This window comes from Scardinius erythrophthalmus (assembly GCF_964197995.2).
Source record: "Scardinius erythrophthalmus genome assembly, chromosome: 3".
NCBI lineage: Eukaryota > Metazoa > Chordata > Actinopteri > Cypriniformes > Leuciscidae > Scardinius > Scardinius erythrophthalmus.
Genome location: NC_138223.1, coordinates 24,683,543 through 24,699,879, shown reverse-complemented (window position 1 = coordinate 24,699,879; position 16,337 = coordinate 24,683,543). Strand labels below are relative to the sequence as shown.

Here is a 16,337-nt window from a genome sequence, read left to right as displayed (position 1 = left end):
AAAAAAAAAAAAAAACAAAACAGTCCCTTATCGCCACTGACGTAACAATGTAACCTGCTGAAAGAAAGACAGAAAAACCCACAAAGTAAAAAAAAAAAAAAAAAAAAATTAAAAAAGGTGAAAAGTCCCAATACTTTTGGAATGGCGCTCGGCAAATCAAATTCAATAAGCAGAACTAACTGTTATATAATGATACTGTTAATTTTGTAATTCTTGGAAATATCAACCTATTTATGAAGTGCTAAGTGATCCTATTCTTAAAAAAACAAAACAAAACAAAAACCTGATGGTTTCAAGCAAGTTTGTATTTGTAGAGAATGTTTGTGTTTCCCCTGTCATTCATTAATAACATTTTTAACATTATGCAAGGGCAAAATATAAAGAGGTAAAAGAAAAAATGACAAATTATAAAGACAAAGAAATTCATACATTAAAACAAACAAGTAAACAAACATTTTTGTAGACAGGGAGGTTTTATTTCTAATATTTTTGTTTTTTTGTTTTTCTTGTAATCTCATTTCCTCAAAATCAGAGAAGACAAAAACCAAAACTGAGTGACCAACCAAGCTAATGTAGTTTTATGGACACACGTTTAAATGCTGTGCTTGTATACAAAGGAAATCATTTCACACCAGCACCCCTGTGTATGGACGGGGCACTTCACATTTTCACAAACCTGTTCTTATCCAAAAACACAATGTCTTGATTTTCCTCTGTGATAATGAGGCACACAATGTTTTGAGGCATAAACAGAAACAAAGAGAAAAAAAATGACCAAACAAAAAGTTAAATAGACATCCCCCCCCACTGGTTATACACAAGTATACGCAAGCAGTAATTGTACAGTATCAACATGATGAAAGAAAATTCACACAGTCTCACTCTTAAATCAACTCTCTCAAAGAATGAAGTCCTTGCGTTTTTTAACCTTTAGCTTCTTTTTTGATGCATTTAAGGAAAACATGCTATTTACAAAATCATACTTCTGAAACTGAAGATTCAGTAACTGGAGCTAGTTTTCTCTGTGATTTATGCATTACCCTTTCATTTGAATGTTAGCAAAAAAGAGAGGTAAGTCATATTTACAAGGGACAACTCGAAATCGCAATTACTCAAATGTAATGGCCAATGTGTATGTTTGCTGTATTCCGTTCCAACTAAAGAATTGCACTACTAATGTACACGCACACATACACAGCAAAGTAAGTGGAATCTGTTGATTCAGAGTTATTGGTGTAAAGCAGGGTCGCCGTGGCAACAGCGTAAGTTAAACAGCGCTCGCGTCCCTCCCTCTGGGATCTCACATTGGGCGGAGAAGAGTTCAGTCTCATCTGAGATTGATTTCATTTAATCCACTTTGACCACGCTGTAGATCTTGGTGACAAACCAAAAGCAGGCGAAGAATCCAATTGTGCCTGGAAGAAAAAAAAAAAAAACACAAAACAGATTGAGATTACTATCACACCGCACAATATTACCTGAATTACTTTTCTCCTCCCTCGAGATGGCACATAAAGACTGTCTACAAACATCGAATGCTCGGAACAAAACATACCCCACAATTTTACCTGCCATTAGTTTAAAATAAAAGAGAAAGAGTTAAAGCTGAACTCAAAGAGTTGATAGCACAGTGATAAGTGCTATTTTTAAAAGTTTCTTGTTGACATCAAAATGGTTGCTCACGCCCATCCAAGAAATAGCTTTGTTCTGAAATATTTATATACTTATACACGAGTTGTTGCTTTGATTTGACTAGTTCTTCCACACCAACAGGCGTATTATGATGTTACACTAAAATACTGTATGTTATATGGACAAGGATGTTTTATTGCCATTCTCCATGACCTTTCTACTCGTCGTGACACAACAACAGTCACACATCCCTAGAGCATTCCACATTTAATCTCCCCAAACGCAGTCACTTCATTCCTAAATGTGAAATAATGAGTTATGAAATCGGTCTTAGATATTCAGCTGGCCCTTGGAGGTACACATTACCCTGATGTGGCCCGAGCAGAAATTGAGTTCAACACTACTGCTCTACACACACACACACACACACACACACACAGACCTGTAAAGAGGAAGAAGATGAGCGCCATGATCATGGTGTAGCCAAAGTAAAGAATAGTGCTGGCGAGTCCACTGATCTGTAGCTTAGAGAAGAAGTAATGGATGGCATAGACCAGAAAATAAACAGCTGTGAATCCGCTGGTCAGGAAGGAACGCCACTGCCAGTGATAGTCCTGCGAGATGACACACACACACAAAACAAATGAATAAAACAAAAATTCACAATTCTCCAAAACATGCATATGGTCACGTGTATGTACTGTCACCTCAGCACACAGGTGGAAGTAGCACAGGAGGATGGTGGCCTCAGAGCAGGTGATGACCAGGATGATGAAGACCAGGAAGAGAAATCCAAACATATAGTACATCTGATGAGACCTGCAACATCAATGATTTGCATTGGTTTGTAAACCTAAACCTATTGGTTTCATGGTCTGTTATTCATAAAGCCAAACAGAACAGGAGTACTGAGTAACCATTAATATACTCTGATTCTAAAGTGCACCATGAACTTCACATCAGCACTGACCAGATGCTGTTAAGGATGAAGAACAGCTGGATGAAGATGCAGCCAAATGGCAGGATTCCACCCATGACAATGCCAGGAAGAGGTTTAGTGTAGAAGGACTGCTCTGGAATCTGTCTGGGGATCTGATTGGTCCTCACGGGATGTTCAATGCCCTGATTTTAAACAAAAAAATACACATTTAGAACTTCAATGGAAAGAGAGAATTATGGATAATTGATGGGGTTCTGGATTATTTGACGACAAACCAAATCAAGTTTTAAAAAAGGCTGTTGGGAAACAATCTGAAAGCTTACGCTTTTCTTGAAACCGAAGTACGCTCCGATAAAGGTGAGGGGCACTGAGATACAGAACCACAGAGCCAGGATGGCCACCAGAGTGCCAAATGGCATGGCAGCTGATGAACCCTCACCCCACAAAATCAGATTCATAACGAAAAAATCAGCAAACACCACCCTGAAAAAGCATTAAAAAAAATATAACAACAACAAGCCGTATTTAACCAAGCTACATGTCAAAACACAAGACTTCAAAGAGCAAGTTCAACATTTTGTAAAATGGCTGAAATCTTCCATAACTGTTACACTTAAAACAATAGAATTGCTAAATGAAATTAAATCTATGGATTTAAATTGAAGGAAATTATGGATTTTTGATTTACCCACCCTGGACAGAGAAATGCTGTCAACAGAACGTTGGTCTTCCACTTCTCCCCACCGAAGGCTGGAAAAAGTGAGAGAGACCAGTTGACCTCACATTTTAACAAGGATACAAGCCAAATATTAAACCACAAAGAGAAAATACAGTCAACGTAATACTATAGTGCTGTATTCAATAAAGGAATTTGCTTGATCTGTTAACAGCAATGATCAGAGTTCATGTTTCATTAATTTTACATTTAATTAGGTGCATAAAAAAAGGTGTGTCCTAAACTAGCATGCATCTTATATCACATACTTCTGTGAGGTGGGAACTGGGAATCTTTAGAAACCTCTCAACCCAATCCAATTCTAATTTTGGGAGTCACAATCCAATTCTAAAACTATTCTTGATGTCTTATGAACTGGTTTACTGACTTTAAATCCTACATTTATTTGTAATTTAATTATATATGTAAGTAAAAGTACTTTTTAAAATAATTACTGATTGAGATACCTTTAATACTTATTGAGTTACAGGCATGCATGCACCGTTAGCATATAATGCAACAAAGATTGCGAAGTCAACAGATTTTACTAATATAACTACCAATCTCTGTTCAAAAATAAAATAAAATAACGATGCTACCGTCTTTCTACAGTTATTTTTTACCCCTGTAATTTGGCTCCAAATCTCAGGTGAAAACTGTCAGTTTGACCCCCTTTTTAAAACACTGGACTACTCGGTATACATCTGTGACATTTAAAGGGGTCATATAATGGTACATGCACTTTTACAAGTTGATTGTACTGAAATGTGTGTTGGCAGTGCCTGTACACAACCATCCTAAAATGATAAAAATCCATCCAGTGTTTTTTTTTTTAATCTTCTTATATGTTTCCCCCTCTCCTGAATCAAGCTGTTCGATTTTGCGACGTCACAAAACCGGCGCGTTCATTGCTGATAGAGTAGAATGGCGTCTAAGCAGTTGTGGTGTTCTTGGGTGTAATGGTAATAATGAACACAGCAGTCATTTTCATGTTTCTAAATCCGAACCGCTGAAGACGCAGTGGCTGAGTTTGTTTTCGAAGGGAATTCCCCGCGATCAACGTCAGTGCTTTCATGTTTGCGCGAATCATTTCACATACCAGACTGCTTTACAAACGAGGGTCAGTATAAAGCTGGTTTTGCTAAGAAGCTGCTCCTGAAAAAAGGATCGGTACCAACTATTCGTGTTCCTGCTGCACCTCCAGAAGAACTGAAGTGAGTGTAACGTTTTATTAACCTTTATATTAATATTTATATTAATCTTTGCAAATCGCTTGCTGCACGCTTCACCATGAATGCAGCTATTTTTACACTCGGGGTACATTACGGCATGTTTCTATGTATGACGTTCTCAATATAATTCATAATCCCATGTTTATAATAAACAACGCGTTATGGTTATTGTGTTACAAACGGTCTACGCACAGAACAGAGGGGCGGGGTGAGCAAAGCTCATTATCATTTAAAGACACAGGCACTTAAACGGTGTGCTGAAAACAGAGCTGTTTTGACCAGGTAAAATGAGTGTTTTCTTACAATACTAATGAGAATTTTTAAACTATATTACAAACTTTTAATTTAGACCCTAAAGAATCATATTAGCTTGTACAAAAATGACATTATATGACCCCTTTAATATTTTGGCTTTCATCACCATTTATGATTGTCTTTCTACAGAAAAAACATGAACAAAATCAAAAATTTGAGCCGGGGACCTCTGGCTGAGTTGGCACGGAATGACCCTATAATAACTCCGTGCTGCCTATTATTTCCTATGATCCTATGCATCAAGATTGCTGGAAATAATTATAAAAATGGCTGATAGAATGATTAAAAGAAGTAAATTCATAAATGTTCATTCATGATTTAGTTTCTAGCAAGAAAAAAGCAGAGAGAAGATCAAAGGGGACCATTAAACATCTGTTGTATGACTGATGTTAAAACAGACAGAGCTGAGCAGATGGATCTACAACTGATATCATAGTAAGACACGGCAGGTCTGGAAAAAGAAGAGTAAGCTCTCGTTGTAATCTGCACAAGCCGTCGAACACAACTAAAGCTAAAAAGCAGCAGGGGTGTGTATGCCTGCCTGTTCGTGTAGAGGGCTCCTTTGACACTAATTAAATCTAACGAACTGCAGACAGCCCAAATGAAGGGAGGATCAGAGGTCAAAGTTCAAACCTCTGCTGTGTACTTACATTTGTAGTAGCGGGCAGCCACATAGCCAGCTGGAGTACCCAGCAGCACCCACAGCACCACCGCACATGTCATCAGAGCTCCACGATTGGCAGGTGACAGGAAACCCAAACAGGCAAAAACTACAGATCGAGAGAAAGGAGGAAAACATTGTCAAGTTCGGGGGTTAAATAAATGTATAAAATTTGACACATTAAGTAAATTCAGACAATGTTTATCAAAAAACTCATCAAATTCCATCACAGGTCAGTCCATGTTCATACACTGTATCAGCCATCACAAAGCAAAAACATTTATCCTTATTGTATTTTTTGGTAACATCGCTTTTTTTTTTTATCATTTACTATAAAAGTAATTTGTCCAAACATCTTACTACACTGGTCACGCTGCATTTTATAAAAAGATATCTTGATTTTTTTTTTTATTGTCAGTGTTTCTCTCTCATCAAGATCATGTTAATCAGGACATTATTTTGACATTTGTATATTTATCTTAGACGTGTCTTTTATGCCAAAGACACATTTCTAAAGAAAAGTAAACAAAGGAAAAACTGTATTCAATGATATCAATAAGGGCTTGAATTCTTTGCTACTGCTCAGCTCTCCATAAACTTACAGAGAGTAACAAATGTCATGATGAAGATCTGAGTCCCAGAGCCCAGAAACACAGATAGCAGCATGCCTTTCCTGGGAGGCCTGAAGACGTCTCCGTGAACAAGTTTCCAGCCAAATTCCTCCTGGGCATCCTCCTGGAAAAGATGGAGTGGAAAAGCGAGGCTTTAACAATAGCAGGAGCTAACGGAACCCAGTTCAGGCGTGGGTTTTGGTCTACAGCCCAATTACGGCTCTCAGAGATCAAAGAAAAGACGCCGGTTGCTGCTTAGACCAATGATACACTGTGTCACTCTCGATCTGTCCTTAATGAGTCTGATTTGTGTGGAGGGAGGAGGGGCCATGGTGAGACAGGAAAGAGAGAAGACGTAAAAGCAACAGAAAGCAACTGACCCCGCGTGACCTCAAACACCAGATGGGAGGGGCTAAATATACCAAGATATGAAGTGATTTGAATGCAAAGTGTGTGTATTTAAGGAGACTCATGTCAAGGGTGAAAGCCAGTGGCAGCACTAAGGCTGGGCTTGCCAGAGCTATAGCCCTGTCATTATACCAGCACAGCATATCCAAAGATTTGACCTTCAGTGTCACTATAAACAATTGTCTTGATGGGAGAACACCCCTACTGTGAAATGTTTTTCAAAGCTGTGTTGTATCTAAACAGCGCTAGATGACTGAAACTGCATGTTGTTTAGATACCTGAAGTTTAGGCGTTCTTTACCAACAGAATTCAATTATTTTATCATAGCACACCCTCTGAACTGATAAGCCCCTCTTACACCCCAAACAAAAACATCCTGGAGCCGCCACTGGAGTAGGTAGATGTGTGTATACTTGTCTCTTCTCATCAGTGTGACCCTCATTGATGATCCAGGCCACATAAACACGAGTGACATACACACCCTGTAGGTTACGATTGTTAACTTACAAGCACTGAGTGCTCCACACACTCTATTGTGTGCAACACAAAAACTTGGCTGTACTAAAACATACAAGCTGACACACTCACACACACATACAGTCATATGAGAGGACTGATCACATATCAGACAGTGACGTGATAGTTGTAGAGCAGAACTCACCACAGAGTCCATCTGGTTGTATCGGGCGATGTCTTTATGGAGTGTTCGGAGCATGATCATAGCGACCATCCCCGAAAGGAAAAGCACAATGACCAGAGAGTTCATGATACTGGTGGCAGAGAACAGAACATCTGAGCATGAGCGTTTTATTTGCTAAACTACATCATGGGTTTATCAGGATATGGACCCTGAGCCAAATAACACCCTCAGTCCCTGCAATCCAACTTTGGTGACAAAATGCAAGGGGGCCGCATCTTTGGTAATGCAAACATCAACGTGCGTAATGGTAACGCACGTTGATGTTGCGTTTTCAATCGCATGTTTCAAGACAACAAAGAAAACACAGACTCTTGAACTGCTCACACGGTTCGATCTGAAACACGCAATGGGAAGTTATTGACCAGCTGGTGACAATGATAATTTCATATACTCGCCAGTTGCGGAAAAAAGAAAATCTGTATGAATGAAAAAAAAAAAGAAAAAATTCACATCCCTGGTAACACCACGAGCCCCACCACAATGCAGAGTATTCTGCAGTAAAGTGTACAAGGGCGCTGCAACGGGTGCACTGCAACCGCAAATGGGGAGCTTGTAATAATGCAAGTCCGCTTTGAGTGTGTCATTTAGGACAGGGCCATATAATGTATGTAGTGTGTGATATGCGCTCTCACCTGAACCACTGAATGTTCGTGTGTGGCATAGACTCAAGAATATAATCCCATCTAGAGGCCCAGCGAATATGTTTCTCCTCCTGCAAACACCAAACCAGCAGTTATACAATAGTTCTGCAGACACACTGACATAATAAAACACAGCAAGGGTCTCCAATCTCTTACAGGCTAAATGACCTCTTGGTTGATAGAGAGACAGATCAGGGACTCTGTTACATACTGTATCAAATTGATTGTTGCATTTTAAACCTGGTCTGTAATAATGCATATAAACCCAAATTTACATACTTGGGTTTAGCTATGGTTGAAGTTCATGTAATAAAAAATGTATTTCTATACATTTTAATTATTAGACAATAATTGGCAGACCCCCCGCAGGAAATCCCTGTGGCATGAAACCAGTACGCCACCTTGTGGAACAAAGCAGAACACTTCTCAATTTGAAATGAAGAGGAAGAGCAATAGAAACTGTATATGATAAGTATAAAATCTACCATACAAAATAAAAAAGAGATGGAAAACACTTAGATTCAGTTTAAAAATTCTGTTTCATTTAGCTCACACAAAAATGAAAATGCTGTCATTCACTCACACTGACCGTTCCAAACCCATTTGACTTTCATTCATCTTCAGAACACAAATTAAAATATTTGTAATAATCTCTAATCATTTTTGTCCATACATTGAAAATTTAGGCAATCAACATTTTCAAGCTTTAAAAGTTAAAGACATCATAAAAGTAATCCATATGAATCAAGCGGTTTAATCCACTTTATGGATTTAGATCACTTTATATGATGAACAGATTTAACAGGCTTTTATTCACATTATAAACATTGATCAGCGCACATACAGAGCACATCAATGGTAAGCGGAAGCTGAAAAGTGCTTGCTTGATGCGCAATCCTCATTGGTTCTTGCACATCAAGCACACATGGTTGAGTTTGTTTACCTTATTTAATGTGCTCTATGTATGTGTGGTAATCAATGTTTATATGCGTTTATAAACCTAAAATAAAATAAAAATCGATTGCCTCTGTTCACTGGACTTGGATTAAACTGCACAATTCATATGGATTAATTATACAACGTCTTTATGTACTTTTGAAGCTTGAAAATGTTGATTGATAGACAAAAGGATGAGAGAATATAAAAAAAAATCTTAATTTGTGTTTCAAAGATGAAAAAGTCTTACGGGTTTAGAACAATTTAAAGATAAGTAAATAAAGAATTTTGGGGTGAGCTATTCCTTTAAAGTGTTATGAAACCCCCCTGTTTTAGGCTAGTCGTTCACACCTCAGAGTTGGAAAAAGTCTCAATAAATGGGCGTGTAAAGCTGTAGAAAAATTGGAGAGTAGAGGGTGGGAAAAGGGGAGACAACAACCAATAAAACAGAGACCTGCAGCACAGAGTTGAGGGCATCTTGATGCATTTTAAAAATCTAACCCTATAAACTGCCCAAACGAGGGAGTAAGGCAGGAAGAACATTTAAAAGGTCTAATAATATTTTCAATACATTTACGAACACTATAGTTTCTAAACAAACGACTTAAGTCAGTTTAACACAGAAAGAATAAAGACACTTTTTTGCCCATTCTTCTTAGAATTTACAGTCTATATTATTGTCTTCTGTGTATCAGAATAATTCCTAGTGCCATCGTGTTCATGATCAGATGTAAGGCTGTAACAGTGTCCTTATTTGCACATTTTTCATTTGAAGACGACGTGATTAAATGTATGCGGATACACAGTGCTGGTTCATGTTTAGAGCACTAAAGTATATGTATATGAAATATGTCCGTGCAGAAAATGCTCTCGCTCCGCATGTTGTTTGAATTTCCCGCTGTAATGCGATCTGATTGGTTTAAGAGAGTTCATTCTCATGAATAAGTGCAGGGTGTCGCTCAGATCACGGCTGACGTAGAATCGTGCCGGCAGCCAGTCACACACTCCGAAAGCACGCTTCTACCTCAGATTCCGTGACGTTGCTTCGACTTTGCTTTTCAACCCGGAGAAACGGAATTGCTCAGAAAAATGCAAAAATAACTAATCTCCACTTGTTGGTCAAATTTACGAGTGATTTTAGTGTTTTCAGTGATGAACCTATACATATCTGTTCGACCCTTTAAGGCTGATATGGAAGTATTTAAATTAGTGGTGCATGATATATCGGCCGATATGGTCATTTTTTTTACACATTGGTATAGTTCCGAAGTTAAAATAGGGCCGATGTGAACAGGCCAATAATCATTCCTGTGTATTTGACGTGTGAAGTTGAAGATTAAGTTGACGATGCTGAATCGCGATCTTCGCAGTAGTGAACGCGCCTGAGAGAAATGCACATTTCATATGGATGACATAAGCAGAGAACAGTCTGTTTTCTTTCGTTTTGAATTGTTCTTTTTAAAAGTAGCCTACACATTTCAAGCTTTCTATATATGTCTCAGATCTGTGAGGCAAGTAGGCTACCTTATACGCTGAGTTTCGGTTCATTTATGAGACAAGCTCCAGGTTCACGCGCCGGCGCCTCCGTGTCCTGATTAAATATTTTCTACTATATTTACTACTTATTTATTAAAGTGTTTTGGAAAATAGCTCTTTATTTGATTATCATAAAAATGTGTTTTCTATACAGAGATATCGACATCGGTATCGGCCATAACAGCAATATTAATATCGGTTATCGTATCGGCCACAATTTTCACATCGGTGCATCACTAATTTAAATCACTGACCACAAACTTGACGGAGTAGGTGTAGGGAATCTTGAGTTCTCCAGTGAACTTGTTGCCCAGGCTCATGGGAGGTCCTGTACAGTCTGCTTTCTCTGGGTTGGTGTGCTTAAAACTTTAAAAAGAGAGAGAAACACACTCCATTTGTACATATTAACATATGATAATCATTATCCTCAATTTGACAATTCAATATTTAAATATATTGTTGTGCTTTTTGTTAAATCTTTATGGGCTAAACGGTGATTTTCTCTGCTGCCTTATTTTTGGTTGAATTGTTTTTGTAGAGCCTCAAATACCTTTTGGGCTCTAATTTAGCTGCGACCAGTCTGGCACCAGCAGCCTCGGTCTCCACCTTGTGGTAGAAGATAGTGATGTCCACATGGTTGAAGATGTAGAAGGTGTCTTTGTCATTGAAGTCAGCCTGTGTAAAAAATGACCATTTCTTACACAAGTTGCATTAAACCGAACACTCAACATAAGACTTATGAAAATAATGTGGGTAAGTTTTACACACATTGACCACACAGGCATCTTTGGCCCGTCCCGTATCAGTGACATAGCAACCAATGGGGAAACCAGGATTACAGAACTTCTGATTGTCCTCCACATCATAACACCAGGTCACTGGCATATTATCAACAATCCTGAGAGAGACAAATAAGTCATTAGATGCTATGCTTCATGATCGTTCTGTGTTACTGCTGGAAGAGGAGAGAGACTGAGTGAATGCCTTACCAGTGATGTTGGTAATTGAGGAGCATTCCCTTTTTGAGGAAGTCCAGTTTGGCTTTATCCTCCGATTTGTCTGTTTTGTAAGGTTTAACACAGACAGTCTTGCATTCCAAATTTTTGTTGAAGGAAAACTAGTAAGAAAAAAAAAAAAAAGGATACTCAATAAGGGGTGGGGATCTTTTGGTACCTCATAATTCGATTCAAATCGGTTTTTTGAGGTCACAATTCCATTAAAAATCGATTCTCGATTTTTAATGAAATTTAATCTGATATAATAATTTATTCTAGTTTACAGTTTGGTGTTACTTTTCCTATTCAACTGTGGTAGACAGTTTAATAGGTGTTGAAGAAAAAAATCCCACTGAATCAAATGTGAACCTTTTCAGGCAATTTTATTTTTTATATTAAAAATAGGAAGAAAGAAGCAAATTACAAACAATAGGACAAATACAACAGAAAAAAAAATATAAAAATGAAATAAACTAAGTTTTTCAGGTACAGTAGCCTAGGTTTATTTAACATGTAGTAAGAAATACTACAAGAGAATAATCAAATATAAAAATAAAACACTAAAGTCTTCACTGTATGAATTAAATATAAATTGATACATATTAAAGATACAAAAGTGATTCAGTCAAAAGCAGTTTTTAAGTATTGATATTAATGAAACAGACGGCAACAGTTTAGAGGCTGCTGTGAAGTTTGCGTAGAACATAACAGACTGTGATGTTTACACACTCCACACGATGTGCGTTTTGACATAATTCTGTGTGTATTTGACCATGAACTGAATTCGTGATTGCATGCTTCTAAAAACGGCATCTGTGCTCGCGCTTCGTCTGTGTGTCCTTTTTTGCGACTTACTGTGATTAATAACACTCTAACGTGTCAATAGCTTTAAGCAGAACTGCAAAGTTTAAAAATGTAACACTTTAGAAAATCGATTTTTGAAATTTGTGAGTCAGAAGATAGAATCGTGATTCATATGTGAATAGATTTCCACCCCACCGGTAATTCTCAAGCATACTGAATAAATGCTATGATAAAAAGAGAACAATAAAATAATTTTAGTGCAATGTACATTTTGAAGTAAGGACAAAGTCAGAGCTTGAGTGGGTATGCATTTTTATTTACGCATTTGCTTTTATCACACGCTTTATCCCACGTAACTTAAATTGCACTTAAGGTACACATTTTATGATCTTGGTGTTGCTAGTATAGGAAAGCTGTGTGATATACCTTATAAGGGGACGGCTCAATTCTTTCTCCAAACAGCACCTGACCCAAGTTCTCAGATGGACGCTTCTCTGCCTCATCAGCACAAAAATCAAACCTGAAAGATTAAAAATAATGAAGTATACAACTTTCTGGACACAATTAACTATCAAAATAAACCATACACAACAATGTGTTTTAAATAGCAGTCATAACATCACAAAATCTACCACTTGACAATCTGTCCAGTATGGTTAGGTTTCAGATATGCTTCCTTACTGCACATGGATTTTTTTGTTTAATAATTTATCAGGTGATGTGTTTAAACTGAGTGAAAAATGTTTTGTCTGTCAATATTTGGCAACGTTGGCCTATTCTCTATGCAGTTGACTACTGAGTGGATGTGGGCATTTTAAATGGATCCAAATTCTTAGTGAACAACTTTATTCGCTATGTATAGTTATAAAATGTATGCTTGGGAAACAAATAATTTAACTGACAGTAACCCAAACATTAAAACATTCATGAAGCTACAGAGTTTTTTTTTTTGTATCACCGTAAGATCTATTGTATCACAGTAACAAAATACAGGTGAAAATCGAAAAATTTGAATATCGTGCAAAAGTTCATTTATTTCAGTAATTCAACTTAAAGGTGAAACTAATATAGACTCATTACATGCAAAGTAAGATATTTCAAGCCGTTATTTGTTATTATTTTTATGATTATGGCTTATAGCTTATGAAAACCCCAAATTTTGAAAATGTTCATAAGCTGTAAGTCATATTCATCAAAATTATAACAAATAAGGGCTTGAAATATCTTTGCATGTAATTTTCTACATAATATATTAGTTTCTCCTTTTAAGTTGAATTACTGAAATAAATGAACTTTTGCACGATATTCAGATTTTTCGAGTTTCACCTGTAGGATATGTACAGTTTGCAACAAAGATGTTTCTGAAACATCTCAAGTGCTTATCTGTGTGCATATTATTACATACTCTTTATAACTCTTGATTTTGAGGCCTTGGCTGGGTATAAGTATAGTTAACCCGAAAAATTACAATTCTGTCATTATTTACTCACCCCCATGTCATGCCAAACCTGTTTGACTTTCTTTCTTTTGTGGAATGGTTTTAACCATTAAAAGGTTAAAACCATTAAAAGGAAGTCAATAACTCTAAGTAACTGTTTGGTTACCGAGATACTTCAAAATATCTTCTTTCCTTAAGCAGAACCTATTTTTGCTGTTTTAAGTGTATTTTATTAAAAGAAAGCCGTCACATGTGTACTCATGTTAATTCAGACAGAACAACCTCAGGCGTTTGAGCAGACAGTAAGTGCAAGGCTGATTAATAATGCAGAACATATGCCATATTGAATGTCTTGTGAGGAAAAGCAAGACATTTTTGCCTCCATTCGATTATACAGCAGTGGTTTGACTGAAAGGCCTCTGTGTTGTTAACACAACAGCACTCCCTCCTCAGCCTGTAGACGGTCTGAGCACGAATCTCTCCATTCGCCTCCCCTCCCTGTCCAGCGTCTCTCTAGAGTTTCGCCTCACACCATTTCATCCTTTTTAGGTTTCCCCCAGCTTTGTAAAAGTCCAATGCAAAAGGAGTTACTCATGCAAAAACTGTGAGTACTAACTGGTTAACCATGCAAAAAGCACAGCAAATTTTGAGCAAAGCCATGCTGAAAGTGAGATTTCTTCAGTGTCGTCCATTAACTAAAATTAAAACTATTAGATTTAGTTTACATTAATTAAAATGAAGCTGAAACAAAGTAAAATATAACTATTAGATGAAAAACAAGCTTTAAATTTTTGTTAAATTAGAAACACTGCCTTGGCAACCAACTAAAATAACATACGTTTAAGTACTAAAATGATTAAAAGTAAAATTGATATAAGGAAATACAGCTAAACAGAAATATTTTAAAAACAAAAACATAAAATTACTGAAAATGAAAACTGAAAATATAAAAATAAAAGTTGATAATTAATAAATACTATAACAGTATAACACTATCCATCATTAACAAAAAATGACAAATGTTTTACTCACGCTGTGTATTCATAGGGCAAAACAGACTCCACAGAATCCAGCCTGTTCACAAACAGCTCAATGGATGACTGTTGAAAAGAGAAGCAGTGAGGGTTCAGGCAATGTCCTCTGCATTTTCTTCTAAGGTGTCACAGTTTGAAATTGATATTTACTTTTTTTTACGCAAGTATACTATATTCCTGTCATGTGATGGCATCTGTACAAAACACACCTCTATAAATTATTAGAATAAAGGGTTTCAAAAAAAAAAAAAAAAAAATTACCATGTGAACCATAGTTCCCACAGTAAAAGCACATTCATAAAGGATCTCCTCGTGTAAGAAGGTTTCCGATGCCTTTTATCTTCTTGATGATGATGGTGTCATCACCATTTTATTGTAAACTATTGTAGGATAAAAATATTAAGTTACTTAACTATTATAATTGGGTGGAAACTATAGCTACTACAATAACCATAGTTAGTTATTAAAGAAATGCATTTAGCAATCAAATTGTTCACCGAGATTGATGAGCGACCCCCACACAAGAATAAGGAGAAATCACACCTGTTGAACCAGTTTCAATGTGGACATATCATCACCAATACGAGACCTTCAACCCCCCCACTCCTTATTAAACACATTATTGCATTACATAATATAAAGACAATTACGTCATGCCACCATCTTTACCGAGTCCATGGGATTCATCCAATTCATTATCATGCTTATGAAGATACTTTTAATTATCATTAATTGTTGTGTGCACTCACACTTCTGCTCTATTTTGGAAATATTCTGGTTTACTTCAAAATTCTGCGGTGGGAGAACGGAGTAATTCACTCAAAAATGAAAATCATGTCTTTATCACCATAACGTTACATTGAAAATGAACTGAGGCTGTCAGTTGCTAACATTCTTCCAAATGTCTCATTTTGTGCTATATGACAAAATAAACGCATTTAAAAAGAAACCACGTTGTGGGGACAAACTTCGGCTGATTAAATGAACACAGAACTTTCATTATTTAAGATTCCTTAAGAGTCCTTTTACTATTCCTTAAGAGTCTAACGTACGCTTAGTTTGAGAAAAACACACGAGCATGACCGGAACCTCTTCTCTCGCAGGCCTCACAGACCCATCGGCAAAGGAAGTCCGTTTCATAGCAGTAGAAGTTTGTAAAAGCGGTGAGGCGAGCAGGTTTAGCTCTTATCTTTACAAAGGCAATAGCGATTCCACAACTAACACACATCAATAGCATATCAAGCTTGCATCGCGCAGCTTGGAGACTCCGTTAGAGAGAAACACGACTCATCTCATACATTTGACCGAAATCATTTATTGTGCTTATTAATGTAAACATTTACCTTGCAGTCAGGTACATCGCTGTTTTTCTCGTTAGCGTCTTCCTCACAGAAGCTGACCGGGGCCAAACCAGGAAGATAGAAACTCAACGCGTCCCGCAGAGACCCGCACACAAAAAGCAACAATAAGACAACACGGACACGGTGGAACACGACCATTTTGCTTTGACCGACTAGTTAAGGATTCGGTAGATGTATTTACATGCGTAAAACGTAGATATGCGTGTCAAAATCCAGACATTGGTGATAACTAAGCACAAGAGCTAGCGAAACTGCTGCCTGCGTAGCAGCATCTGACTCCTCAGACACGTCATCCGCAACGAAATGCATGATGGGATAACGGAGGACTCCAATGCGGAAGAGAGTGAGAATGAAGCAAAGACAGTGAAGTCATCGCAT

The 16,337-nt window shown here is 37.2% G+C and overlaps 1 protein-coding gene across 1 annotated transcript; it reads right to left on the bottom strand.

Moving 5' to 3' along the window:
• Window positions 1-454: 454 nt before the first annotated feature.
• tm9sf2 (transmembrane 9 superfamily member 2) lies at window positions 455-16,304 on the bottom strand. The gene is made up of 17 exons (XM_081360538.1): window positions 15,942-16,304; window positions 14,597-14,664; window positions 12,553-12,646; window positions 11,317-11,444; window positions 11,096-11,225; window positions 10,878-11,002; window positions 10,582-10,693; window positions 7,847-7,926; window positions 7,176-7,284; window positions 6,098-6,230; window positions 5,485-5,604; window positions 3,265-3,322; window positions 2,896-3,055; window positions 2,603-2,754; window positions 2,340-2,451; window positions 2,075-2,246; window positions 455-1,415 (listed from the first exon to the last, which is right to left on the bottom strand). Exons 1-17 carry the CDS (start codon window positions 16,095-16,097, stop codon window positions 1,348-1,350), a joined length of 1,977 nt encoding a protein of 658 aa, XP_081216664.1. The 5' UTR covers window positions 16,098-16,304; the 3' UTR covers window positions 455-1,347.
• Window positions 16,305-16,337: the final 33 nt, after the last annotated feature.

Excerpts from the sequence above, each read along its gene's own strand:
- tm9sf2 (XM_081360538.1), bottom strand. The coding sequence starts at position 16,097 with ATGGTCGTGTTCCACCGTGTCCGTGTTGTCTTATTGTTGCTTTTTGTG. Across the intron at positions 14,665-15,941 it reads GCGATGTACCTGACTGCAAG|TCATCCATTGAGCTGTTTGT; the intron begins GTAAATGTTTAC and ends TCTTTTCAACAG. Across the intron at positions 2,452-2,602 it reads TTCATCCTTAACAGCATCTG|GTCTCATCAGATGTACTATA; the intron begins GTCAGTGCTGAT and ends TTGATGTTGCAG.